The sequence below is a fragment of the Grus americana genome, chromosome 6 (genome assembly GCF_028858705.1).
Source record: "Grus americana isolate bGruAme1 chromosome 6, bGruAme1.mat, whole genome shotgun sequence".
NCBI lineage: Eukaryota > Metazoa > Chordata > Aves > Gruiformes > Gruidae > Grus > Grus americana.
This window is the reverse complement of record NC_072857.1, coordinates 1,838,017-1,865,741: the sequence shown is the minus strand read 5'-3', so window position 1 is coordinate 1,865,741 and position 27,725 is coordinate 1,838,017. Positions and strand designations below refer to the sequence as shown.

General features: G+C 40.3%; 1 protein-coding gene across 4 annotated transcripts; it reads right to left on the bottom strand.

Moving 5' to 3' along the window:
• Window positions 1-224: 224 nt before the first annotated feature.
• Window positions 225-27,725, bottom strand: PRPF40A (pre-mRNA processing factor 40 homolog A). Of its 4 annotated transcripts, none has more exons than XM_054829167.1 (26): window positions 27,067-27,725; window positions 25,572-25,709; window positions 21,481-21,561; window positions 18,411-18,441; window positions 18,130-18,152; window positions 16,056-16,157; window positions 15,841-15,951; window positions 15,272-15,392; window positions 13,964-13,988; window positions 13,289-13,603; window positions 12,281-12,389; window positions 11,284-11,348; window positions 10,580-10,744; window positions 9,780-9,888; window positions 8,298-8,448; window positions 7,369-7,502; window positions 6,856-6,970; window positions 6,606-6,709; window positions 6,314-6,430; window positions 5,663-5,800; window positions 4,928-5,023; window positions 3,865-3,951; window positions 3,679-3,775; window positions 3,521-3,582; window positions 2,550-2,684; window positions 225-1,401 (listed from the first exon to the last, which is right to left on the bottom strand). In XM_054829167.1, exons 1-26 carry the CDS (start codon window positions 27,427-27,429, stop codon window positions 1,309-1,311), a joined length of 3,087 nt encoding a protein of 1,028 aa, XP_054685142.1. In that variant the 5' UTR covers window positions 27,430-27,725; the 3' UTR covers window positions 225-1,308. The 4 variants fall into 4 exon arrangements, with proteins under 4 accessions (XP_054685142.1, XP_054685143.1, XP_054685144.1 ...); XM_054829168.1 differs by having other exon boundaries at window positions 6,606-6,697; XM_054829169.1 differs by having other exon boundaries at window positions 16,056-16,133.

Below are 27,725 nucleotides of genomic sequence, written 5' to 3'. Positions count from 1 at the left end.
TCCCTTTCAACCGACTCATTTCACTCTCCAAGGGTATTTATAAGAATTTTCTAGCAAGAAATTACACTGCATGAATCAGACCTTTTGGGGTTGGATGCACTAGGAACTGTGGGCAAAGAGGAGGAAAAAAATGCCCTGAGAAGGAAGAACTCTACCGACTCTTGCAACAGTTACTGTGAGCACAACAAGCAGTAATTGTTTAAAACTAGAAATAAATACTAGTACACACTAGAAGACAACGTTTAATAGTTGATAAAAATGTACAAAAATACTCCCCATGGGTGAGGTGTGGGGGTCCCACAGCCACCGCTTGGCCCCGGGGGGGGGGGGGGGGGCTGGCACAACCACCAGGCAAGACAAGGAGAAGGAGACGGGGCTCCCGCTGCTTCCTCCTCCCTTGCAGAGGGACCTTCTGGACACAGGCAGCTGCCCTTGGAATGCAGCGGTACATTCTTCAGCAGGTTCTTAAGGCAACACATTGAAATTCATTTACAATTTGTTTTTACGTTTAAAATTTCTTAACGTGAAGCTAAACGCTGAAGTAACAGCCGTCGCTGTTCCGGAGGGGAGTTTAGGGGAACAGAGGCAGCTGTGACAGGCAGCACCCTCTGCCGGCACCGCCACAAGGGGCCGACTGCCTTCCCATCAGCTCCAGCTTTGAAAATACACCCTAAAAATTCCCTCCGAGACCACGCTGAGACACGAATCTCAGCCAGGAAGTCACGTCTTTGTATAAGAGCTCGACAGGGTTTGGCCCGTGACGCAGTTCACAAAGAGCAATTCTAATATCTGATTTCTTTTTGCAGTACAGATCAAGAAACAGATTCATTACTCCCCTTCCATTGCCTTCCTCTTTCCAAAATAAAAACAAATTCATAAAACAAATTAAACCACAAGAAACTATATTAAGAATCTCTTTCTAAACACAAAATTTTATCTGCCTACACTGGCCAGTAAAAGCAGCGTCACTGCCTTTCTAGGAAGGCCTGTACTGGGACACGCTTTGCTAGAAAGGTGCCACAACTGGGGGGGCTGTGCTCCCCCCAGGGCGCGCTCTGCCGGGAGCAGAGCACCCGTCCTGCCTGGCAGCGCCAGGATGGACACTCAGCTTCCCACGCACGATTTCATTCGCTTTTCTAGATTTGATGCCAGGCCCATAATAATAGTACTTGAAAGTATTGATGTGGTAAAGCCACCCCACTGTTATTTCAACAATGGAACTCAGGATATCAGAACCCACGTCCCAAATTAGACATTGGTTTCTTTTATTATGCCACAATGTAAACATATTTGGTATAAATAATGTTCTCATTGATCTTCATCCAGTTGTTCCAAAAGAGTCCTCCTCTGTTTTTCCAACTCCCCTTCACTCAGCTCACTGCCAGAAGTATCCCAGTTCCCCTGCGGAGAGAAGCAATGTTAGCGGTCAGGAGGATTCACTGCCCGGAGGTACGTACAGCCCACGCCCCGCCGCTCCCCTACGGCAGGAGCAGGCTGCCGGGGAGCACGGGGCACGATGGCTCCCTCCCAGCCAAAGCCCTGGCATGCACTTCCGATGTCATCGGACACTTTTCAGCATCACACTGTCTAAAGCCGTTTCTGCACGGTACCAGCGTCGTGCTCGGCAAGCCTGAGAGTGGCGGCAGCCACGAGAACGGGGGGGCAAGGGGGAAACGGCAGCTCAGCTGCAGTCCGGTAGACTGTGCCAGCTTAATCATACCCGAGTTCACGCTCTCCATAGAAGATACCCTGTAACTGGGTTTTTCAAAGGCATCTGGAGGCCAAAGCAGCTTATTTTAAGAAGATAATATTAAAAGCGGACACGTGCCCTCCCATCTCCTCTCAAAGGTGTAACGTACAGGGCGCTACGCAAAAGGACACCAGCTCCATCTAACTAACAAACAGCTGCCCCTTGAAGAGACCCCAAAGATGCTGAACCCAAGGAAGTTTAGATTTTTCATTCACACCCTTTTACGTGTTGAGAACACTGTTCGAAGCCCCTTCCAAACAAGTTAACGCAGAAGCGCCACAGCCAAGAGCAGGGCTGCAGCCACAAGCACACTCCCACAGGACTTGCCCGCTTGGAGAGGGCAAGAACTGCAGAAGTTCGTTCCATAAAGACTTCCCGTGTCCGCCCAGCACGGCAACTACTACAATTCCAGACTGCAGCCCCTCGGCTGTTTAACCAGCCGTGCTGCTCATCTCTTCTGAGATCAATCCGGCCAATTGGATGGAGAAAAGCACAGCAGTTCACTCATAAATACTACTTTGTCCCTCACTCACACTTTATGTCAACGAGCAACATTAAATAGCACCTTAATCAAACAGTAATTTCACACATCGATTAAAAAACCCACACTACATGAGGGAATAGGATCCCTATGATTAAGCTCTGCTTCAACCTTTGGTCCCTTATCTATAAACGGAACATTAATAAAACTTTAGCACCTTACTTAAAGCAAACGGATAAAGCTCGCGTACTACACTACAGCATCCCGCTGATACATAAAGCCCGAAGTATCAGATAAAAGGAAAACAAGAAAACTTACAGAATCTTTTCCAGGTCGTTTTTTAGTAGGAGATTTATGTTTTGATTCAGATCTTTGTCTAGCTCTATCCTTTTCACTATCTCTCTCTCTCTCTTTTTTGTCTTTTTCTCGTTCAACATCTGATTCTGGTGAATCCTGTGTAAATAAAGGGGGAATATTAAATATAGGAAATACTAATTTATAGAATAACCACACCTCAGAAAAGTCTGACTTCATTTCAATATAGACCATCTTAGAAAAATTGCTCAAAGTGGTTACTAGTGAAGCACATACCATTAACCGTGGCAGAATTAAGTAATACAAAAACATTACTAAAACAATTTGAAAAGAGGGCAAGAGAGTTGTTGAACGCAGAACTTTCCCCATTCCTAGTGCATGCAAGGACAGGGCATGCTGGATGCCATACGATAAATCTCTTCTGCGCACAAGCATCGTTCATTCAGTAAGATCTCTGGAAAGGTGAAATCTGGGAAATATTTTTCTGCTACATGGCTGCTTGGCCATACCTGAATGCTTTAAAGCAGCTGGATTTTCACTGGACTATTAACCATTCTGAGGGATTCGGTGGCACGACTCTGGTTTCATTCCACGTTCCATCCCAACGTTGCTAAGCTTACATGACCTGTCTGTGTCACAACCCTTTAGCACTAGTGTCTTACTCAATGGCTAACAATTAATATTCCCCCTCCTTGTGAACACTGTCCACTGGAGAGCACAGCTAACTGCTCAGAAATTACAGAAACAAAAGAATACATCAGTTTTGAATTTTACAGCCAACAGGAGATAGATATAGATATAGATGATAAAAAACCCAGAAAGTTACTATGCTAGCAATACCCTCCTCCAGCCTGATGTCACACAGTCCCTATTATGACGACAGCCGGATGATTACAGATATATAAAGAGGATTACTGAAACCATAAGGTGTCAAGTTGTCCATTAACCAACTCAAAAAAGTTAACTGCACTTACAGACTTATGTCGCCTCTTCTTGCTCTTTTTCTTATGTTTTTTTGACTTCTTGTAACTTCTCTCTGCAGACACATGGAGAAACAAAAATGCATCAATAAAATGGTAAAGACCCAGCAATAAAACACTAACACTAATTTAAAAACAAACAAATCTCATACCGGATTCTGCACTGGAAGAACGCTCAGAAACTGATCTGGATTCTGAACGCTGCCTCTTCTTCTTTGAATGGCTATCGTCATCTTCAGACTCTGAGCCCTTGAAATACAAACCCAATGTGATTAGCAAAATGACAGCATTACAAATAGCAACAGAAGCAGATTCTAAGACATCACGAAACACCTTACCGAACGAGAACGTGATCGTTTCCTGTGATGTTTTTTAGATTTTTTGGAGTGTTTCTTGTTCTTTGAATGATGATGCTGACACTCGTGCTAGAGTATGAAAGAAGGCAAGTGTTATAATCTGTCTGTAGGACACAGCAAGAAACTGTAATGATGTTTCTCATCATCCACAAGACATCTACAGCTAGCAGCGGTAAAAATAATAAAATAAAATCAAGCATTTACTGTGTCAAAACCCATAAACAGCTACCAGTATTGCCATGTTAACATTGTAATAAGAAGCATTTAGAAGCACACAACTTTACAGCTTCTATTACCTGGGTCCCTGTTTTAGTGCTTCCACTTAAAGCCCCTGCACAAGATGGCCTAGAAAACACTGCGCACCTGGCTTTGCCAAATTCTGAAACTAAGCCATTTTAAAATTTCTTACAAACTCCAGAAAATGAAACAAAAACCCCAAAGAGCATATGCTGCAAATCAAATCTCACATTATCTAGGAAAAAATCAGCACCTTACTCAACAAGAATGACTTGTCAAAACTTCTGCAGCTTAACTCTCACTGCAACCCATCCACAAGTTAAGAGCAAAACTAAAGTACATCATTCCCCTTTATACATCAGCAAAAAATGGGCTGCGGTAATAATAATTTAAAAAAAGCTACATCTGCAGAGCTTAGTATGCTCTTGAAGTTCCAGGCTTGTAGTGAATAAAATACTGCAGAAGTTTCATCACGTTTTGTATGAAATCGCAGCAAGAAACAATTTTTCTGAAACAAACCAAGAAATTTTGATGCTAAATTAACTTCAGAAAATTCTGGTAGGGAAGCAGATTAAAAGAACCACCATGTATCAAATAATATCAAACAACTGTAATATGTTCTTTAGTTCCTTACTTTCAAGATGAGATTTTAGTATCTGTTACTTTTATTTAACGCACAATGTCCGCTGTAGCAGAAATCAGTAGAATTGTGTTAAATCCCTCTCCCTTCCCAAACAATTTAAGACCCTATCAACTAAGATTATTTTTGTATATTCTCTAATCAGGAAAAAAGTAAAGTAATAATTACCTCTAGTATATGAATGAAATCTTTAAATATTCTTTTTCTTTCAGACTCCAGAGTGATGTCTTCAAATGCTGGCTCCTTTACAAATCTATCTCTAATCTGTAAGAAAAACAGCAATGAAATACTAATATGAAATACAGCCATTCAGAAATATAAGTAATAATAAAAAAAAGACGTGATTTCACCAGTTGAAAAAGTCATTGTACTGTCACAAGGCCAAACTTTTTTTATGCCAGCTTCACAACCAAAACCATCTTCAGTAAAACTGTAACAGATAGAGGCATGCCAAATCAGACCCATTTTTCCTGCGGATGCCATTTAAGCCACGCAAGCTTGTTAAAGCATGCATTTTATACAAAGCATACTTTAAGAGGAAAGGTTATCTTACCAGAACAAAGTTATAGACTTTCAACTAAGCAGAGCACTTTATCTCCATTTAAATTAAGTTTGTGGGCTTTGTGTGATTATTTTTTTGGGATGTGGTTTTTGTTTGGTTGGGTTTATGGTTTTTTTTTGGTTTTGTTTTCAATTGTATTCAAACGAAACTATCAATAGATTGAAGTTATTCACAACAAACTTCGGATTTTACTGAAGTGACAGGATAATTTTTATGGGTCCGAGTTATATAAACAGAAGCATTAAGAGCTTAGAGAATCTCTGTTTACTCAAAAGTATAAGCATGCAGCAGCCTGTGAAATATATTTGGAAAGACTTTTGTAACTAAGTGACGATACATACATCTTCCCAGACAGCGTCCAATTCAATCGGAGGAGTTGCTTGCTTCAACATACTCTTGAAGGCAGACTCTTTCCGCTTCATTTTGCGAGCTTCTTCTTTTTCCCTTTCTCTTTCACGGGCTTCTGCCTTTTCTAGCAGCTGTATCAAATAAAAGTTGTAAGATCATTTGAAAGATATCAAAAAGGAAGACTAATAATTCACTTCAATGCAATTTTTGGAAAGCTCAGCAACAGTTCACCTTTAGGAGTTTTCTGTTAGTCACTTCAGCTTACAGGAAAATTAACTCATTACTTATTTTTAAAGCATGCAACTGCTGTTTCTCAAACAGAACCTAAAATAGAGTTAATACATCATGCATGCCAGAACTACAGAAACACACACAAAAATCCCTCATGAGAAAAGTTACTTGTGAGAGAACATTACTTAACTCCTACCCCAGAATTTCTCAAGTTGAAATGTTTATGTTTTGAATAAAGATATAACTCCACAATCTTTATTTTGGGAACTGCATAAGCAACTCTAAAGCACAGCATCTCTCTCAAGTATTACAAAAGGAGTCACAGCAATACAGTGAAAATAAGTGTCAATTCTTGTTTTCGCAACAGGTTTCATATCATAAGTTTTCAAACATTCCTACATATTAATACTTACGCTGTTGAAAGCCAGCTTGATATTTCCCGCATCTAAAGTAGTAGCTCTTTTAGTTGAACTGATGACCGTAACAAAATCTTCAAAAGAAGTATTCACTTCGACCACAAATCCTTTATCCTGTAAGAAAATTGCTTCTTTGGCATCAGGCAAGTCAGGAACTCTCACTTCAGTGCTAACGCACATGATGTTAACGCAATGTGAAATCCCATCTCCCAGCAGCAGAGAGTTCACTTGAATGATATATTTGGCATTAAAAGAAGAAACCACATAATGGGGCATTTTCCCCTCTCACCTTTAAGATATCTTTTATTATCTTCTTTTCATCATGGTAACGTGCTTTCAAGTCTTCAACATAGAACTTGAAAAGATCAAGTGCTGTTGATCCTGATGAAAAAACTAGATAAGTCAAAAGCTAGCTCTAATAAAAGAGCTGCACTTTTTTTAGACATTTAGAAAATATACAAATAGCCCTGCTGTATTCTGCCCCAAATCCAAGCCCTTTATCTCACTTTCTACAGGGTTGGAAGAGACAGTATTCTTACCAGGCTGACCAAGCATATTTGTGAATCTCATGTCAGAGCTTATGGCTGGGTACAACTCCATCCAAGAGGACATCGAATGTAATTGTCCATGCTCGTGCAGTTCATCTAAAAATAGCTAGAAAAATACAAGTGAAATGGAAATTTGTAGTCACTTATCATACTTTTACTTGGCTAACAGCTGGAATGGATACTCTTGATAACTGGAATTCCATTTTTGTTAAAATGTGATTGAAAAAAAATATTTTTTTTTTACATCATAATTTCCTCCTGCCTTCCTCCACCATTTACCATGTTCCAACTGCATTTCCTTTCCATTCAGATCTATTTCCTCTTACTTTCCCCTACTCTTGCAGCTTTCTGGCAAACAGATGTATTACACAGCAGACAAAATGCCAGAACGCCGATAACTGATGCATTATATGCACTCGTTGGCCTACCCTAAGAAATAAAAAAACCTGCACAGAATAGCTAATCACATGACACATCTAGGACAGAAAAAGAAAGTGCACCAACCTGAAAAGATTCTCTATTTTTACGCTGCCGCCTTCTTTCTCTAAGTAAACTTTTCTGCTTTTCTTCTTCCTCCTCTTTTTCCAATGCCCTGATATGTTCCTCAAAACAAATCAGTGCGTCCTCCTTATCCATGTCTAGCAACGGATAACAGAGTGATAAGAGTAAAAATTAGGTATTTCTTCTCACTAACTGCAGCAAGTTCTTAGTACGAGATAACAGTTGCCAGTTGTTGCTGTGAGTGGAAGTTTCACTGAGTGCTGAAATAGACAAAGACAGGGGCAGCAGCAAAACCCAGCTGCCCCCAACCTGGATAAACGATCACTGCCGATACAGAGCACAGAAGCCTTTTTGAGGGAAGTATTGTGGATGAGCATTTGTGCATCTCCCTGTACCACCACAGATATCAAACACAGGGCAGAAGCAAGAACAGAGTATCTTTGTCAAATGCTTTAGCAGTTGTGTAAATGCATATGCTGCTCTCAAAATAAAGGATTGACTCATTTATAAGAAAAACATGCTCATAATGGAAAAGCTCCCTTCTTACTCTAGAAGAGTAAAACCAATTACTTTTTCTAGGAAAGCCAACACAGCAGGACCTCACTCAGTCTAGCAGAAGGTAGCGTTAAGTATTTGCAACACAGATTAGGTTGTCAACTACTACTTCAAATTCCAAAGGCTAACAACTATTAAGGCAGTTCAATCCCCACGAAAAAAGAATCCTTTGCTTTATCGTTAAGATTAATCAGGAATGATTTTTGAAGCCAACATCTGCTTCCTAGGAAGCAAACAAGACTGAGTCCTTGACACAGTCTGCTCGGCAGCTGTCATAACAGCCCTGGACTGGGCAAGCCATGCCCAGTCAGGAGTCCTCCCTGCTAAAGACAAATCCATTCCTTCTTCCCAAAGAGATGCATAGACTTTTTACGTACTCTGAAGTTCCTCATCTTCTGCAAATGTAGGATTGTCCATCAGATACTGCTGAGCCTCCGACCAAGTAGTACAGTAAGTGACATTAGCCATATTATCTAGTATGTTCTTCAAAGCTTCCCAATTCCTCTTTCGTAACTGTTTGGCTTGTTCCTGAGGAGAAAATGCATTTTTTTTTTTTTGTTAAATTTGAGGTTGTGTAAACAAAACCACGTGACCCCTCAAGTTTGTTCTCCAAGAAAACACGAAATTAACCTTTCACTTACATGTAGAGCAACGTAATACAATTTGGACCTACATACAACTTCTCCATACTACTACTGCTTGCATCCACAGATAAAGCATTTCAGTACCATTATCTCTGTTCCTGATAGATGGGAAAAGCTCATGAAACAGTGCTCCTCTGTTAGAGATACTGCTAGGACACTGCTGGTACATTCAGTAAACAGTCAGTGCTACAACAAGGCACTGTGGCCTGCCATGCTGTCGAAGAGCAGATCTAAACCAGACCTGCTCATCACAGGCAATTCCATAAGCAGTGCTGTTTGGAGAGCTAGCCTCTTTCTGTTTGTTTTGCTTTTTGAGCAAGTGTGGACCTTAATACTAGTCTCACATCAATTTCAGAACAGTCTTGCTACATGATTTGTTTCTAATTGTCTGTTTTCTGTCTACCCAAGGATGTTGGTGAGCACTGGCATCACTAGCACTGAAGAAGAACTAGCCCATGATAGTTTCACAGTCTGATTCAGAGCAGTTCAGAATAAAAGCCATCAATCTTTAGTACAATTTTAATAAGTTATAACACATTGCAAAATTAGCAGCAACACATCTCAATAAAAACAAAGACCTTTCAAAGAGACAGCTGTTTTATCTGCCATGCAGAGTGAAATCAGGGGTTCACCTTGTCCAGCAGAAGACTGCCATGAACTAGGAAAGATAATAAGAGCGATCTACTCCTGGCATGCTTGCCCTGTTTCAGACAGGAACAGAACTGCCCATAGTTTGTTCAGGTAAGGATTCATCACTATGTCTCCTAACTCTACTGAATACCCGTTATGTACTGTATAACAAGAAATAAAGAACAACTGTCTCCAAATTCACATCTACAAAATCTGCCATAGTTTTGAAGAGTTCCACCAACGCTTTTTTGCCTTGTCCCCTTGTCCCATCGCATCTTGCTAAACTGGAGCTCCCTCTCTGTAGGGTCTCATAGTTGATAAACCTTGCTTCCCTTCTGTTCTTTTTCTCTCCCTGCTTTGGAGACAGGGTAACCCGTACCCTGTAAGCAGTATATGGTTCACACTAACGCAGCAACATTCTCGTTTGGTTCTCTGTGCGTTTCCTACAGATTCCTCCCCTGCTGTTAGTATTTTGATTGTCCCTGAACAACACTCAGAATTGCACAGCTTGCAATACTTCTTCACAAAGAGGTATACACTAATTTACAGATAACAAGTGAAAAGGTAAGTTTGAAAGAAAGTTACCTTCTCTTTCTTAGACAGAAAAAACAAGACATCTTCATAAATTTCAAGACGATCACGCTCTGATATCGCATTCCAGACTTCCATCTCCCCAAACATTTGTTCAGCTTTTCTGTATGAAACAAAGAAAAAGCACACAATCGTTTACTGGAGAACACCGACTTGAATTGTCCCATCGGCTTACAATAACATTAAAGAAACTCTGTTGTGAGTAGTAACACTTTTGTATGACATTTCCCTAATCTCCTCTTGGGCAACTTTTTCTGTGACACCTTTCTCTCTCTTATAAAGGAAACAGTTAAAAATTAAAGCAGATGTCACTATGCACTCCTCTCCACAGGAGTGGAAGTTCACCTGCAGTGCATTACATTAGTGTTTTTATCTGAGGGCTAGTACATGTTCTGGCCACTGTTCTAGCAAACATTATATGAAATCAGATGGATGGAATTTTCAATGACAGGCTTATCAATGAAATATACCTCCCTTCGGGTATGAACAAGCTATCACAACTACTTTGTTCTTAATGGCAGATGTAATAGAAAACTCCTCTCAGTGTTATATTTCCACTTATTAGAAGCCCAAACCATTATCATCAGCAGCACATCACTCATTTAAGTTGGTTTTTGCCTGGGTCTTAAACACATTCTCTGAAAAGATTGGCGTTCCTATAAAAATTTGAGTTACGGGCTTTTCCAGGCTGAGCACATACGAAGGTTAACGTTCACCAAGAGCAAGCGAGCAAGGTTTGATTATTAGTGTGGCAAGCTAGTGAAGGCTAGAACTTCATTTAACATTGGTCTTACTTGTATCTTGTTGTGGATGTCATCTTTTCATGGTTTTCAAGAAAACGCTGGAAGGATTCTTTAGCTTCTTTGTATTTTGATCTTGCTTCTTCTTTCTCTTCTTTCTCTGTTTGAACTTTGTAAGCATTAAAGGCTTGCTTTTTTTCACTTAATTTTGCCAAAGCACTTCATGTCAAAGAAGAAGAAAACAATGTCAATTATGCAAAAGGGAATTAAATTAGAAAAACAAAACTGAAGAGCTAAAAGATAGTGGAAGATAATTTTTTTTTTTAAAAAGGCAATAAAACTTACTAATAAAAGTAGTAAATAATAAACCACAAGCTACTATCATGCTTTCAGGTTGCATTTATACAGTTGACATTACAATACTATTTTTATCATGGATATCAACCACTTTTCTGCCACTCATTTCAAAAAGTAACCTAGAACGTCTTCAGCTCCATCATTGTAAACGCGTGCTTTTATTCTCAAGAAAATAATATAAATAGCATAAAATGCAACCAACAACTGCCACATCTTTTCCAAATGAAGAATTAAGCCTAGGACTTTCATTTCTTTACACAGGAAATGAAGTTCCCTGATGATGGTACATGTTCACAAATACACGAATATCTCTTAAAACAATCAAAACTTATGTCAGTAAAGTAAAACTACCTAAAATAGTATTTGTGTAGAAAAGTAATGAGGAAAGAATCAAGCAGTACCTGTATCTAGGATCATTAATGATCATTTTCATAGCTTGCTCCCAAGAAGCATTGGATGGGACTCGCTGTGAAGACATTAAATCATTCAGTAATTAGACTTGGAACCAACATCCAACAATGACCAATTCCTTAAAAAATAGCCCTCAGAAGAAGTACTACACTTTTGAGGTTAAGACAACATTGTCCCATTTTTTATTTTTTTATTTTATTTTATTAACAGTCAACATAGAAAATGGAACAAGGTACTTGTGGGATTATTGCCATTTCTACAATAAACTCCTCTGGAAGTTTGTCTGCTATACCACTATGTTGATTCACTATATAAAATACAAACAGATCCCACATACTCTGAGGGAAAACCAAAGCCAGTCTCATTTTACTCCCACTTCACCTCCACCTTTAAAACAAAGATAAAAAATTGAAAGCTAAGATGATAAGGCAACATTTTAGTAGAAATCTACCTCACTGTCAGACAAGAATATTGGTGACTAATTTCCGCAACACTTAAATACAGTTTTAGAATTACTACTTCATAGGGAAAAAACCCCAATGTCTTTAGATCAGACTAGCGTACGGAAACACTGCATACTAAATCTCAGTTTGTCCATTTTCCATATGGACCTCTGCACTGTCTGTCTCTGACGTATCTAGTGAGCTGTCGGTCAAATCACTCAGAGTTCCAGTTGGAATTTGGGACAAAGACCAGATTACAAGTTTGTGTTAGTGTGGGGATTATGTAAAAGGAAGAAAATTAAGAAAAAAAATGAACTGAGAGCACTGATGAAAATTCAACGCCTCCCTACTCACCCAAAGAGCTGACAAAAGGTTTAAACTGTGCATTGTTTTCACTGTAGCGGTCTTTTCCCTCATTTCTTGTCTAGTACAAAAGTCCTCTTCCACAACAGTGAGAAATTCTTCACAAAAAAAAGTCTAGCAATTTCTGGCAAATGCAGTTTTTGTAGTTCAATAAAGCATTAAGAATAGTTGACCAAAATACCTTTTCTTTCAACAGTTCTTTAAACGCTTGCTTTGCTTCTTCCTTTGTATTCCATGTATAGGTTTTTTTAACTGGTTGGGAATCGTCATCCTCTTTCTTCAAAGCAGCACTATATACAAAATTCAATAGTTTTATTATTTAAGCTTTTTTTTCCTAAGTTAGTGCCATTGAAGAGTCATAAACCACCATAATCAGACAGAATGAGGTTTTTAAATAGCAACTCAAAGAAAAATAATAATGTTACACATGATAAATGTCACAATTTGTACCAGACTTTTCCTTACAGACACCACACACAACGAATCAAAAAAAATCATGCTATTTCAGAAAAGTATTATCACTTATGCAATTGACTACCTGCTCAAGTTATCTAGAAATTATTAATAAAAATGTAATGCTGAAATTTAGGAGGAATATTTATATATTATATAAAAATATAAAGGGGAGTGCCTATAAATATGCCTCTTACCCTTAATTATCTCCTGCTGGCTATAATCCCCCCCAGCACATTTCTTTTTTGTTTGAATAAAAAACATAAGCTACAATTCTCTGAATAATCAATCCTCCGTTATTAAAAATCAAAGGATCTCATTTCTGGTGGAACAGATAAAGCTGTATTTATTATTGCATTTTCTTCTAACAGCGGCCAATTGGAGAGATCTATGGAAGAGGACACATATGGGGTAAGCATATAATGTTACCCCAGGAAACTCTTACAGCTATCAAAAATTTACACAATGTTCACGCCCCTGATGTTCTCTGTAGGGTTTAAGAGCTTTGGGAGAGAGCTGGGAAAGGGGAGGGGTTTAATTTTTCTAAAAATAGGTTTCATACTTCTTCCTCTTTCTTACTCATTATTCTTCCCTGCTGCCATGGCTTCACGCTCACATTTCACTGAAGAAACAGTTAACTGCCAAAGAACCCTGTCCACCTACAACTGAAGATAAACCAGATCCTAGAAGAAATACAGAACTCCAGCAAAACCACATGCTTTGTGATTTCACTTACTCTGCTGAGGCGTCCTGCTTGGAAGAGTCATCCGCCGCATTAGCTGCAGTTTCTGCACTCTGTTCCTGCACAGCAGGTGCAGAAGTTGCTTGTCCCTGTTCCTCAGCTGCAGCCGTGCCAGTACTCTCATTTTCTATCACGGAAGAAGCTGCAGCGGTTTCTGCTTCAGGGGCTGCTGTTGCTGCAGAAGTAGCAGTGGTGGTAGTAACAGCAGCGGCAGTTTCGGCAGCAGTCGTGGCTGTGGTGGTTGTGTTTGTTGCTTCTGCTGCAGCAGCTGGAGCAGAAGTCGTTGGAGTTGATTCTTCAGGCTTTGTGCTATAGGTGTCAAAAAACAGGAACAGTCACATACAAGCAGGGGACAACTTAATGGTTTAGGGAAACCCGTAGCTTAAATGAGTTAATAAAGTATGAAGTGAGAGGTTTAGGTCTAGTTACAAAGACAAAACCAATCTTAGCTCAGAGATAGTAAATACTTTACTGAAACTGTGTACCTATGCAGATCAATCACTTCAGTTAAAAAGAGACCTAGAATACACTGCTTGAGTTTTATATGTTAAACCACTACTTGGAATGAAAAGCTGCAAGGAGAATGTTTTAAGATTCAAGAACTAGATTCCATTTTTAAGAAATAAACAGTTTAATGTAAAAAACATGAGCGTACCAATAAAAACATACCTGTTTTCTTCAGCTTTAATCATTGCTAGAGGAGAAAGGGGAGAAACAATCAAAATATAGCTTCAAAAATAGTTTATATATGCATGGTAAAATGCTACCATAACATGATTTAATAAAAGGATAGCTTTAAATATTTTTGTTACTATCAATAATTTTAATATTTGTACCCTTTAAAGACCAAAATCCATTCAGATTAAAACAAAATTTAGAAATGCCATTAAAGAAATATTAGGGTATATAAAGAACAACTTCTTGTTTTAAAAGAATTATTTCAACTTTAAAAGACTAGTTTAAAGAAGAGAAACAGATCTTTTCTTCTTTTTTATTGTAGCAGTCGCTGATGCTTATTCTTTGTAGTAGTTTTTTTAAATACTCATTTCTTACCCCAGCTATTTTGTAGATTTTTCATCAAGATCTTATCTCCCTTACAAGACCAAACAAAACCACGCTAAAAGCAAAAAACAGGAGCACAGCATCATATGACGCTTGTACAAAAGGGGACACTGCCTTTATAATACAAAAAGGCAATTAAAAGTTACTAATATTTTTGCCACATCATACTTTCTCAAAATATTTTTTGTCAGAAATTAAAAGCAAATCGATACCTACTAAGTCAAAGCCTTACACACAATTTTGGCTTTCAGCAGACAGCCAGTAGTATTGCTTTGAGTATAAAATACATCACTGTTTTCAAAATTCTTCCAAGACACCAAACCAAAATGTAATTCTTACTCAATTATAAACTATGCTGTATTACAGAAGTCGGGCACCCTGGTTTCCCAAGTGAATGAGGACTAGCACAGCTGTGCCTCTGCCTCTCGTCTTCCCCCATCAATCTGAACCCCTTGACAAATCCTACTGAATTCCTACAAGTTTCCAAAGGATTGGTGGCTAAGGAAGAGTCAAATCCTACAAGAGCCCTAAAACGAAGGAAGACTTGAAGCATTACGTACTGCTAACACAGAGAGGACCACACAGCCCTGAACAACCCACAGCATGTCACATCCTAATCCAGTTCCTGTTTAGGAACACGAGGGGGAGCTGGTGCTGCTGCCACAGAAACAGGGACGAAATAAGGGTGTAATGGAAAAAGGGACAGCGATGAGGTGGTGGGGACACAGGAGACAAGCCCGCTCCATCGAAATCTCAGACTGCATTAACTCTACTACACACAGCTTATTTCAGTAGATTTCATTTCTAACAGAAGTTTGACTGCTATGCTTTGACACCAAATTTTTGCCAAAAGTCATGCACCTGCACAGCTTGCGACTCACTGCCACCCTCCCTACTCATTTTTGTTAATGTTACCTTCAAGATCCTCAAGCTCTTTGGGTTTCGCCCAGCGCGATTCCTTTGTTTGGGAATTATAATAGTAGGGCTTTCCAGAATCAGATTTATACTCTTTCCAGGGACATTTAGACAACAATTGCTAATGGACAGAAAACAAAAACAAAATGAAACTTACAATGGTGTTTTAAAATTAAAAGGATAGCTAGAAGTGAGCCACAAACTACACCAAGAAATAACTTAAGGTTCAATGAATACAAGGCATATACTTTCCAAGGAAAAGCCTCTCTAGTGATAAACACGCACATTACTTATCTAAATACTAAAGAAAGCTATCTTTCTAATACAGAAAATTTATCTAAAAATTGATGAAAACTGTTGAGAATTTTGTCCATGTTGCAGCCTCATGTTCCAACAACACAAGGAATGCGATATAAACGTTTTTGCAACATTTCTTATTTTAAGTTTGCTCCCACTGAAAAAAAAAATCTATTGGCATAGCAATTCTCCTGCATGAGAGCCATGCTAGTAAGTTCTTGCGTTCACACAAACTCACACAGTACAGCAATCTTCATCTGAATTTGGTTTACCTCAGCAGGTGTTTTGAGATCATCTGGCTTCTCCCATGTAGACTGCTTTGTTTCAGTGTTATAGTAATATGTTCTTCCATCAGGTGATTTGTGTTCTGTCCATGTAGATTTCTAGGGGAAAAAAAAAGTTCCATTAATGATGAACAAAACTTACTGACTGAGATGCTATCAAAAACCCACTAAAAAAGTTAAATACAAGTGGAAAGCAGATAAACCTGTTTAGAGTGCTCTTCGTTAACAGAACTGTTGGATGTGGTGGTTTGCTGGGCTGCGCAAACTACGGGATGTGTTGTCTGAGGGCGAAACAAAACAGAGCTCTGAAAAGACATTCTGGTTAATATTTGTTTTTCATTTGAATGCATATATTAAATACACTAAGTAATTCAGTAGCAGAGGAAAGGCAGAAAGTCAAAATCTAAACGCATTTAAGTCAGTATTGTTTTCAAGAAACTACTTCTTTGTGACAAGAGCTATTAAGAGTCTTTTAAGGCCCCCTCCCATTCAGCAATCCAAAGAGGCCAGTTACCATCAGAAAAGAAAGCAGAAGTGAATAGGATCTGACCCTAACATCTTCAAGTGAGAGCCCCAGAAGCCCACCATGTTTTCAAAACTAAGAAAAATTTGCTTCAAGAAGATTCTGACTTCCAGAGTTTAGTGTGAACTGAGGAGCATCTTCCTACTGCTTTTCATCGACAGTTTAATATAAACTCTCTGGAATTCAGGCTGGTGGAATATAGCTTTAACCATCTACTCTTTTTCACTTACTGGCAAGGGCTGAGGAGAAACAACTTCAGTATAGGTTCAATTGCCTTGTTCAGTTACACATTATTATTTAATAATGAAGCTAGGTACAGAGTCCCCAAATTTCAAAGCAACAACCAAAAACTCACAGTGGGGTTATCTTTGAGGCCACACAAATATTTTTACAGATTCCGCCTCTTGTTATCTAGCCAAATCGTTTTCTTTATCATCTTATGAACTATAGGTAAATGTCTGGGATCTTCTAGAGAAGTAATTTAATAGTTACAAAATTTTAACTAGAAACCTGATAGTGACTGAAAGTTATTCATGGTCATTCAAGGTGCCAGGAAAGACAAATTTAAAATTTGAGGTTACTTCCAGATGGCCTGCCTACCTCAATACAAAGTTAAGATATCCAGCACCAGTTCTGTTCCACCAGCGATCTCCCATCTGACAGAAATGGGGAAGACTACTGAAAATCACTTAAGGAGTAAGTTTGGCCTGCAAGCCACCATCCTGTTTACAAGCTCAACCTACATTAAATCACCTTCCATGCAACCTACCCAATATTTATTTCTACTTAAACTACTGAATTACGCTATGTTCCCACAAACATGGAAAGAGACACCAACAAAAAGTAAATTTCAAGTAATGCCAAGATGGCCGGGGCAGGGGGAAGTTAAGGTAAATTATTAGCGAGCAGCAAAATTGATAATCTTTCTTTTGAGGTTAGTACTTTACAGTTTTCAAAAACCAGAGTGATGTTTTCAAAATTATTATGGGTAACTATATAAACTATTCTCTTTTTATTGTTAAAGTGTTTGGTAACAAAACTCTCAGTAAGCTGACAATGCTAACAACGGTTCCAATAAATCACTTGGGACTAAACAATACCAGAACTGCCTTCTCCTGCTTAAGCACAGCTGCATTAAGGTACAGCAAGGAAGACTTAATCATGGTCTATCGAATTCTGCTATACACATTCGAACTGCCAAAGTAAAATATTCATTAATATGTAACAGGCAAAATGTTACCCAGATATAAATAAAATAAAGATCTGCTTATAAACTGATCACTGATATGGAAGGGGAAAAAAAAAAAAGAGGAAAAACATAGAAAGAGGAACAACCTTCAGTCTTCTTCAGTGCAAATAAAACTGCAACTCTACACTGAGTAACTTTCTAGCCCAACACTTGCAAGGATTTAAATCTGTAAACAGTCAGCTTTAAAGTAACATGGGTATCTAGGCTACATTCACTTGCTGCTCAGGTAGGGCAAAAAGATGTAAAACACCACAAGAAGTATCTCATATTGCTGTCCTGCATACTAGAAGAACTAGAAACAAATAGACTTCAGTGCTCAGAAATTAGTGTAACAGAAAACACACTTTAACTACTAATGTTAATTACAGACTGGCAGTTAAATAAGCAAAGAAACTCCATATGAGAAGAAAAATAAGATACAAGGTTTTCTTTCAAACCTGCAAAGCCATGTATGCACAATACCACACAACCAAAATTCTAGCAGATTGTAATGGCATTCACATACCTGAGTTCCAGGAGGTGTTACACCTAAAAAATAAAATTTAAAAAATAATAATTTGAAAAGGGTTTGGTTTCTTTATTTTTCTATATAAAGACTCTAATTAATCAACGTTTGAAAGAAAATATTTTTTCTGGGAATCAATGAAGATGTCAGTTACTGAAATGCTAAATCACATTTTACAGAAAAGTCTGTTGGGTTTTGTTGTTTTGTTTTTTTTTTTTTTTTAAATACTTCACCATTTTTGGTGAAATATTTTGAAATGGTAACAAATTGGTTTTACTTACCTACTTGCGCATCCATACTGTTCACCCCTGGCTGTAGAAACAATCAACAGACATTTAAGTACTGAGGCAATTGTAATTAAACCATCAATAAATACAGAACATGCCCAAACAAGTGCTTTCAGCAACAAAATGCTCTACTGCCTTAAATATGGATTCCTAGCTTCCCATCGCTCACTTAATTATTACTGCTCCTTAAACAAGCAATTAAGAAGATCAGGCTACTTTTCAGAAACGCAATATATACAATAGACTACACCAGGGGGTCCCCTGCCATCATTCCAGCATCCATTTTTATCTCCCAAGTTAGCAGGTTGGGAGGAAAAAAAAAAAAGAAAAAGATTCTGAATTTCTGCTGGAGTAGCTTAGTAGGTCTCTGTTATAATTACGTGGCATAAGCCTTTCAGTGTATTAGTGTTGCATTCATAAAACTGCTCCCAAATAACCAAAGCTCTTACAGATAACCCCTTTTGAAATTCTTTCAAACTAAGGAAAAAAGATTAACAGAATTCAAACAGAGTTTTCCCAATTTCTTTCATTTTCTGTAGGGAAAAATATAGCCTGCAGGTTTATCTTTTGCTAGGGTTTATCTTTCAGGTCTCTTCTACCAACTTTGTTAATAAACAACTCCTCAAGTGAAACAGCAAAATTTGTTAAAAGGAGAAAAGAAATCATATTTGATCTATTACATTTGATATTATCCAATTGGACTAAACCAGGTGAATCGTCAACGGACTTTAGGCCTTTAAAGTGCACTCTGTATATTAACTATTTCAGCTACTCTGTGTGTGTGCACATGTCTATGAGTGTAAGTACTGTCAGTTAAGCAAGGTTGTAGTTAAATTTGTGTCTCCAGCAAGTAACCCTTCAGACACACTTCTTTTCTTGTGTCTATGTTTAACTTCCAAACTCCATTCTAATTTGCTGTGTACTGTAAGACCCCTAATGTGACTGAAATAATAATAATTTTTAGGAATTACGCTGGCTCTATTCAGCCTTCTGGAAGTAAAGACTTCTGTAGATCACAAAACAGATAGTGAACCTGCACAGGAGCGGTTTGAAAGACCACATTTGGATGAAACCGCCAAGACCAAAGAGCCCTGACATCAGTACAAATCATCCAGATGGCCTCAGTGAGATTTAGGTCACATTTTACACTTGGAGAAAGTATTTTCTATCAGACAGCCAAAACAAGTCAATAATCTCATGAAGTTTACCAAGCTAATCATCAGGGCTGCAAAGAAAGTCATGATGTTTTTACTCTTGGACAAATTATTTTAAAGTAGGAAGTGGTAAAATCATTCTTTTAGTTCTGAAAAAAACATTTTCCAGGCTGTGGTAGACAAGCGATAGCAGAGGTACGAGAATACTGCTCTAACAGACAAATGTCTTCTCATACACATGTACAAAGATGTGAGCTCCTGCTATTGCTGCCAAGAGGGTTAAGGGCAAAATTAAAAGCTGGAGCCCTCTGCCATGCTACTTTGCCTCCTAAGTACCATATATCCACAGACTTAATTCAAGCCAAATTTATTCCTAATCCAGTATTAGAAAACCAGGTGACCTGCCTTCTTGCAGAATATGTAAAAATATGCAGCAAAATTCAAAATTAGACTGATTTTAGCAATGATCCCTCCCTTTTAAGTCTCTCTTGGCCATCGCATCTTTAAGATTTTTTTCTGAAGGTCTGAAATCCTTTCAAAATTTTCTACGAGCATCGCTTGTCAGAAATTCACAACAACTTCTATATAGGAAATGGAGAAAAATCACTAACATCCTTCCTACTTGGTAGCTTCTAAAATATTTGGTGCGTTAGGAAGCAGCTACATGTGCACAAGAACTAACGAAGCATGGTTCCCAAGAATTTGCCTAAGGATTTCCTGACTTTTACTTAAATTACACTAAGGCTGTAAGATACACTCACATCTCATTAAACAGACACTAGCAGCAAGAAACAAACATGTAACTAGCAAACAGATTCTCTAGTGTCTGATAAAGCCCAAGCACTAAACTTGTTTTTCCCCACTGTTAAGATAATTAACATCCCCTCTCTGGTATGAATTCTCAGTCACCTAGCAGACCTCAAGGTGACATACATCCTTTTCCTACCAGTTCCTTCTCTACTTATTTTGCAAAAATTTTCTTTGCAATCTTTCTCTCATTACTGCAGAGAGCAGACGCACTGCTTAATGCAATACATCTTGTTACACATAGCATATTTAGTAAATGAATTAAAGATCTCTTTAAACAAACCATTAATGAAAAAAACAAGTGCAGTATTAACCAACTTATTTTTTAAAATTATCAACAAAAGCATTAGCAAAATTTTTCTATAGGGCTAAGCACAAAAACATAGAGTTCTACAAGGATGAAGTCTGACTTGTGGATGTAGTATCTGCATGGTAAGAAAATAAACAATAATTTATTTCTAAATTTAAAGTGGATAGAACTGTTTTTAAGTAGATCTCCCACAGCTACTTTAAATCTCTGAAAAGCTTATGTTAAGAAATTTAGCCTCTTCCACTTCAGAGAGAGACGTCATCTGTAATATCTGTTAACTCTTCCCTCTCCATTTCCACCCTAATAACTTTTTTCTTCATACCTTTACTGATTTCAGCAAGCTTTACTCAAGATCTCAAACAGACTAAATTTCAGAAACTTTTAGGAAAAATGGGATCTATAGTGGTCAGACAATTAGCCCTCCCTCCAAGCAGCCAGAGTTCACGCTGGTTCCTGCCCAGCTACAAGCAGGTGAGGGACAAGGGAGCAGGCCAGGGGTGCAGGAAGCATTATGGGAAGCAGAATCCAGACAGAAGAAAGAAGGGAAAAGCAGACACAGAGACGAATGTAAAGACTGATGAAAAGCCACAGGACACCAAGTATCACTAGCTCTACCTCTCACAGAAATCTTATTTTTTTTACAATAATTCAAGAGCTAGATAAAACTTCATTGCAATTAGCAATACCTTTTTCATAACCCAACTGAAGAAAACAAAGGCATACCCGTACTGAAGTAACAACAGCAACTGACACAAAGACCTTTTAAAAACCAGAAAAGTTAAGTTAAACTCACCGGAACTGTAGGCTGCATAGCAGCTTGAGACATGTGAGACATCATCATTCCAGGCATTACTGACTGCATCATTCCAGGCATCTATAATTAAATAGTATTTTTCAGATATATATTTTATGAGGATTCTTTTATTTTTATTTAAAAGCAATTATCTGGTACTAGTTTTTAATCAAAAAACCCAACCCTTTTAAGCACTTGGCAACCAGAAGAAAGAGAGGATTGTAGAATTCTGAATCCCTTCATCACACTCCTACAAAACTGACATTTGGAATAACATGTCTACAGTATTCCAAAGTTTGATATGAAATATTAATAAAGACCAACAACAACAGCAAATGATGTGTGATCTGTTAATAAGCTGTTACTGAAATCCTAAGTTAAAGCAGGAAAAATAAAAGTCAGGAAAGATTTCTGCAAAATTCCCAGGCCACACATAACAAACTAAAGGTAAACTCAGAGTCTAAGATCAATTCTGCTCACATTTTTTGGACAACTTTCAACCTGTCTCCCTTTCCTTTTACCTCACAAATAGGAAGAAACACTTCACAGGGACACTAGAAGAATGAATTTCTGCAAACAGCTTCAAGATGAAGAGAGCTATTAAATTTAAACATTAAAGCTCTAAAACAATTTTGAACTCTTTTTTTTAAAGGTCTGGAAAAACACCCTTAATATAGACATACAATATTAAATCATCTAACAGTGTGAACTTGGTAACAGGGACGTACCACACCGCAGAAATGAAAAGTTTGAGTCTAGGCTTGTATTCGAGTTTGTTGGGTGGGGTGATGACCATGGAACTGCTACTCAGATAAGCTAGCTTTTGCTCAAATATTTATGCTTGTAGTATCAAAGGGATAGTTATGCAGAAGTTATGTGTCACTGAAACAATGCACTGAACACTACTGAAAAAGTTTTTAATACTTTGCATGTTTCCCATTATTTTTGCTGATCCTGGCTTTTAAGAACTAACGAGCCATAAAAAGTGGCCAAATGAACAAAGTATATAATTTAGGCCATTATGAACATGAACTTTTGGCCACTCACCCCAAACAGGTCTCAAGAAGTCAACCCCCTTCAACCTTTCAGTTATGCCCCTTTACCTTTATTGTCCTTGGCAGGCTGGCCAAGTGACCCCATCCCCCTGTATCTTCAGGGAGCACCAGGTTACCACTCTCCTCATCTTGCATCTCATGCGGAGAGAGGGATAGGGTAGGGCTACTGCTCCACCCTCAAATCCAAGGTTTTCTTGGGAGGGTGAGGGAGGATGGAAAGACTGGAAGGCGGCCCCTCCTATTCCTCGCCATCCTGTAGAAGCAGGAGAAGAAAGCACTCTTGCCCCACTGCTACTTGCAACTAAGGGGGCTCTGAGTGTGTGAAACTTCTTAAAAGCCCTGGCTCAGGTCCTGAAGAAACCTGTGCGCTGCTCTGTTTCTGCATAACACCAACCCAAAGTCAGCAAAGGAAAAAAAATTGGGAAGGAGAGCAAATTCTTTTCCAAAAGACCTTCCTCTGAATTATGCCCACAGGAGGCCATTGCTATTATCTATGCAAAGTACCTGTCCTACAGGGCTTCACCTCAGAAAGGAGAAAAACAAACTACAAAACATCCCATCCTGCAAAGCCTCACAAATAAACCACTGATATGTGCTGGAAGAAAGAACTTGTCATTCAAGGAAAGAAGCCATTAGGGTCTGATACTTCCAGCACAATAGTTCCATCCTGGCCCATCCCTATGGCTGTAGGGTAACTGAGCCTCTGATCTCCTCTCTGCCGTGCCATTTATACTTAGCTTTTTACTCTACAACTACCAAAAAGTCCTGAGCTCTCTACATTGCTCACTAAAATATTAAAGACCGAAATATTCGATATATGAGAGTGAGAACAGTGGAACAGACGCTACAAAAGAATTGTTAAGTAGAGGAATAAAATACAATTGCTATTTAAGTTTCTAATGAACACACATAAAAGCTCACACTATTAACTATGTTGCTGATGGTCAAATCTTCCTCATCTTTAAAAATTGAATTCTTTTTACACCAGAAGCTGTAATAGGCTGCAAAACCACACTGAAGAGATTCCTACCAAGCCTTTATATGCCAGTTAAAAAAAAAAAAGAAAAAAAAAAGACACATTCCATCCCAGTACTGCAAAGGAAGATGCTGAGTTGCCCGCATGACCTTGAGGGCTTTTCTCAAAGGGTTAATCTTTCTTGCTATCCTCTGTCTGTTCTGGTCTACTCTATCCTTCTGGTCTAGTCGATAACACTCAGCTTCTACTTATGCAAAGCATCATCACAAGTAGTCTCACTACAGCATTTATTATATTGTTTTGGGGTTGAATGGCAAGGTTTTGGTAGCAGGAGGGCTACAGGGCTGGCTTCTGTGAGAAGCTGCTGGAAGCTTCCCCCATGTTTGACATGGCAAATGCCAGCCAGCTCCAAGATGGATCCGCTGCTGGCCAAAGCTGAGCCCATCAGTGACAGTGGTAGCACCTCTGTGATAACAGAGTTAAGAAGGGAAAAAAGAAGGAAAAAAAAGAGCAGCAGCTTTTGCAGACAGAGAGAAGAGTAAGATGTGAGAAACTTTGCAGACACCAAGGTCAGTGAAGGAGGGGGAGGAGGTGCTCCAGGCACTGGAGCAGAGATTCCCCTGCAGCCCATGGTGAGGCAGGCTGTCCCCCTGCAGACCATGGAGGATGATGGTGAAGCAGAGATTCCACCTGCAGCCTGTGCAGCTGGAGCAGGTGGATGCACCCGAAGGAGGCTGTGACCCCATGGGAAGCCCATGCTGGCGCAGGCTCCTGGCAGGACCTGTGGCCCCACGGAGAGAGGAGCCCATGCTGGAGATGGTTTGCTGGCAGGACTTGTGACCCCATGGGGGACCAACACTGGAGCAGTTCGTGAAGAACCACGGCCTGGGGGAAGGACCCACATTGGAGAAGTTGGTGGAGGACTCTCTCCCATGGGAGGGACCCCACACTGGAGCAGGGGCAGAGCGTGAGGAACCCTCCCCCTGAGGAGGAAGGAGCGGCAGAAACGACGCGTGATGAACTGACCACAACCCTCATTCCCCATCCCCCTGTGCCGCTGCGGTGGGAGGAGGGAGAGAATTCGAGAGTGAAGTTGAGCCTGGGAAGAAGGGAGGGGTGGGGGGAGGTGTTTTAAGATTTGGTTTTATTTCTCATTGCTCTACTCTGTTTTGCTCAGTAATAAATCAGATGCATTTTTTTCCTAAGTTGAGTCTGTTTTGTCTGTGAAAGTAATTGGTGAGTGATCTCTCTCTGTCCTTATCTCAGCCCACAAGCCTTTTGTTATATTTTCTCTCCCCTGTCCCGTTGAGGAGGGGGAGTGATAGAGCAGCTTTGGTGGGTACCTGGCCTCCAGCCAGGGTCAACCCACCACATATATCCAGGAAGAGAACTGCTTCTTTCAGAAGTTCAGAATTTAACCAGAAACAAGACAGGAAAGGATCTTTGATCATTTAAAGGAAAAGCTTTCGGTTTGCAAAAAGCCTGGATATGATTCTGGCTACTCTACCTGTCAATCCAGGTTCACACCTGTCAATCTTTCTTTTTCAATCACATGACACTAGCAACAACGGTGTATTCCACAGTACTATAAACCACTCCCTAGGATTCAAGAAGGAATTCTGCAAAAATTCAAAACATACTTATTTCTTCCCTTGCATCTCCCTATAATTTTCATCTGCGCAGAAGAGTTAGCCAAGAATTAAAGAAACACGAAGTTCTCTACCATTACCACCTCTGAAAAGAACCACTACTTTATGATTCTAGTATGTCTTAGTAAGACAACCTTACTTTTTCAAATTATAAAGAAAAATACCAAAAAAGCCTTAATAAAAAATAAATTATGAATTTGTACCTAAAGCCATTTACAACTAAAGTGTAGCAATTACCTGTTCCAAACAAGAAGTTTCTGCATGGATAGGAACTGTGGCACAAAATACCCTGAATTATTAACCTTACTGTGTGCACGCTACTGTATGAGACTTACCTACCTCAGGGATTACTTGACATCATTATGGGAAGACAGAAAGACAGATTAAAAAAATCCTGTACAACTGCCTTACCTGCCCCATTGGTGGTCCTCCCATGGGGGGCATCATCTGAGGCATCATACCGTGTGGAACTGGTGGCATATTTGGTGGCCTCTGACCCATCGGGTGCATTCCCATGGGAGGATAATGTGGCATGCCTGGGTGTCCCATCTGAAAGACAGCAACAAATGAGAAAAATCAGCACAAAGCCAACAATCCCAAACCCCACAAAACTGTTAATAACAAAGAGATGCTCAACACTGAGCTGAAAGTGATTTGAGCAATACTGCCAAACAGCTAGCAAGATCATTCACTTTTCTGGGTACTCTAGAGCCAAAGTTAATCATAATTAACAAATCCAATTAAAATTTCAAAACCAACATCCAAATAAAAAAAGCCCTCCATAACCTTTCATCTTATGGTTTGTCACAGAAAAACATATTAAATTTGGGAACGTAACTATTTCTGCATGCTGTTCCATACAGTTACGATAAATGCAAGTAACTCTGTGGCATATAAGTCAAAGAAACAAGATGTCTTCTACTCCTGATGTCCAAGTCTGAAACAGCTTCTACACTGACTACTGTCCCCGTACTCTCCTAAAAACCTGAATCCTGTTGCTGTTCTAATGTTTGGTATAGTCACATTGCTAGTACAAAAAAGAATAGGGATATTTTCTCCTCATTTTTTTAATTACTAAAATGTATTAAGAGCTTTCCATTCTATCAGCAGCAACAGCTCTAAGATAAACTCTGGAAAGCATTTAACTTTGAAGAACATACATATATAGAAATATGTTTATAAAAGTGCACTGGTTTATTAATATGAAAACTATTTTTAAGCAAAATATCATTTCTGAAGGGTTCTTAGCAGGAAAAAAGTAACACTTCTTTTTGATGTGTTTAAAACCAATTTTTCTAACAGTTTTTGTATCAGAAGACTCTTTGAAGCTGGGAGTGGCTGGTTCACATAAAGAAATCACAAACAATCAGAAAGGTTTGAAACTTCTGAACCTAGCACTTAACCCCCTCCCCCCCATCCCTGACTCGCAGTGACAGCCTGCCTGTTTGCAGACTCTCAGATGCTGTTCTAATTACTCCAGGTAGAACCCCACCACGCTTCCTCAAAATCTCCTCAGCCCCTCCTCCGAGTGTAACCACATTTCCTCTCACTTTCCGAGGGACCTGCCGACCGGGTGCCGTTTGTTACCGACCAGCCTCTCCCTGCCGGTCGCTGCGGCAGAGGACTCGTACGGCGGGAACGGCACCGGCCGAGCGCTAACGCCACTCCCCTCAGCCGCACACCCTTTTCGCGGGGCTCCACAGCAACGCGCCGCCTCCGGAGGCGGAAGCTCGCCAGAGCCGAGCGCCCTCGCAGCTCTCCCCCGTTCATACCACAAAGCAGATCGCACCACAAAGGGCCCCAGCCCCAGGTACGGCCGAGTACCGCTAACCGCGGCGGGGCCGGGCAGGCGCGGAGGCGCCCACCCGGCGTCGTCCCCCCCCCGCCACCGGCGCCCCCCACTCACCATGAGGGAACCGCGGTCGACGCCACCGGGCCGCATCGAGGGGCTGAGCAGGCTGCCCCCGCTGCACCTGCCAAGAAGCCGCCCTCTGAGTGGCTGCCGCGACGAGGGGCCAAAGGGCATGAGCGGCTCGGGCTCCCCGCGGGGCGGGAGCAGCGGGGCCAGCAGGCTGACTGGCTTCCCGGCCGGCCAATCCGGGCGGCCCGCCAGTCGGGTGCTCTTCGGCGATTGGTCCGCGGCGGAGGCGACGGGGCGGACGGCGTCCCCCGGCGTCAGCTGCATGAGGGGAGGGGGCTTCGGCAAGGAGAACGGGAGCGGCTGCGGGGAGGCGGTCGCCGCCGCCGCCGCCGAGTCCCCACCTGACATCCTGGCTGCCGGCCCAGCCGCAAGGAGCTCTTCTCCGCCTCTCTTAGCGTTGGCGGCAGAAAGGACCAGGCGGACGGAGAGAGGCCCCGCACCGAGAGAGGTGGCGGGGGAGCCGCAGAGAAAAGGCGGCTCGCTGGACCGGGAACGCGGCGGGCAGAGCAGAGGCTCCTCCCGGCGAGAGCGGGCCGCTGCCGGTGGGAGACGAGACGCAGGCCCGAAGGGCCACGGAGCTCGCGCGGGGGAAGTAGCTGCGGCGGGGGCCGAGCAGAGGGGACGCTGGGAAATGGCTCACGTGG

What these genes read in the sequence shown, in the direction of transcription:
- PRPF40A (XM_054829167.1), bottom strand. Translation starts at nt 27,429, where the DNA reads ATGTCAGGTGGGGACTCGGCGGCGGCGGCGGCGACCGCCTCCCCGCAG. An exon ending in TGGACGCTGTCTGGGAAGAT is followed by an intron (nt 5,024 to 5,662) that starts GTATGTATCGTC and finishes TTTTTCTTACAG; the next exon opens with ATTAGAGATAGATTTGTAAA. An exon ending in AGAAGAGGCGACATAAGTCT is followed by an intron (nt 2,685 to 3,520) that starts GTAAGTGCAGTT and finishes TTATTTACACAG; the next exon opens with GATTCACCAGAATCAGATGT.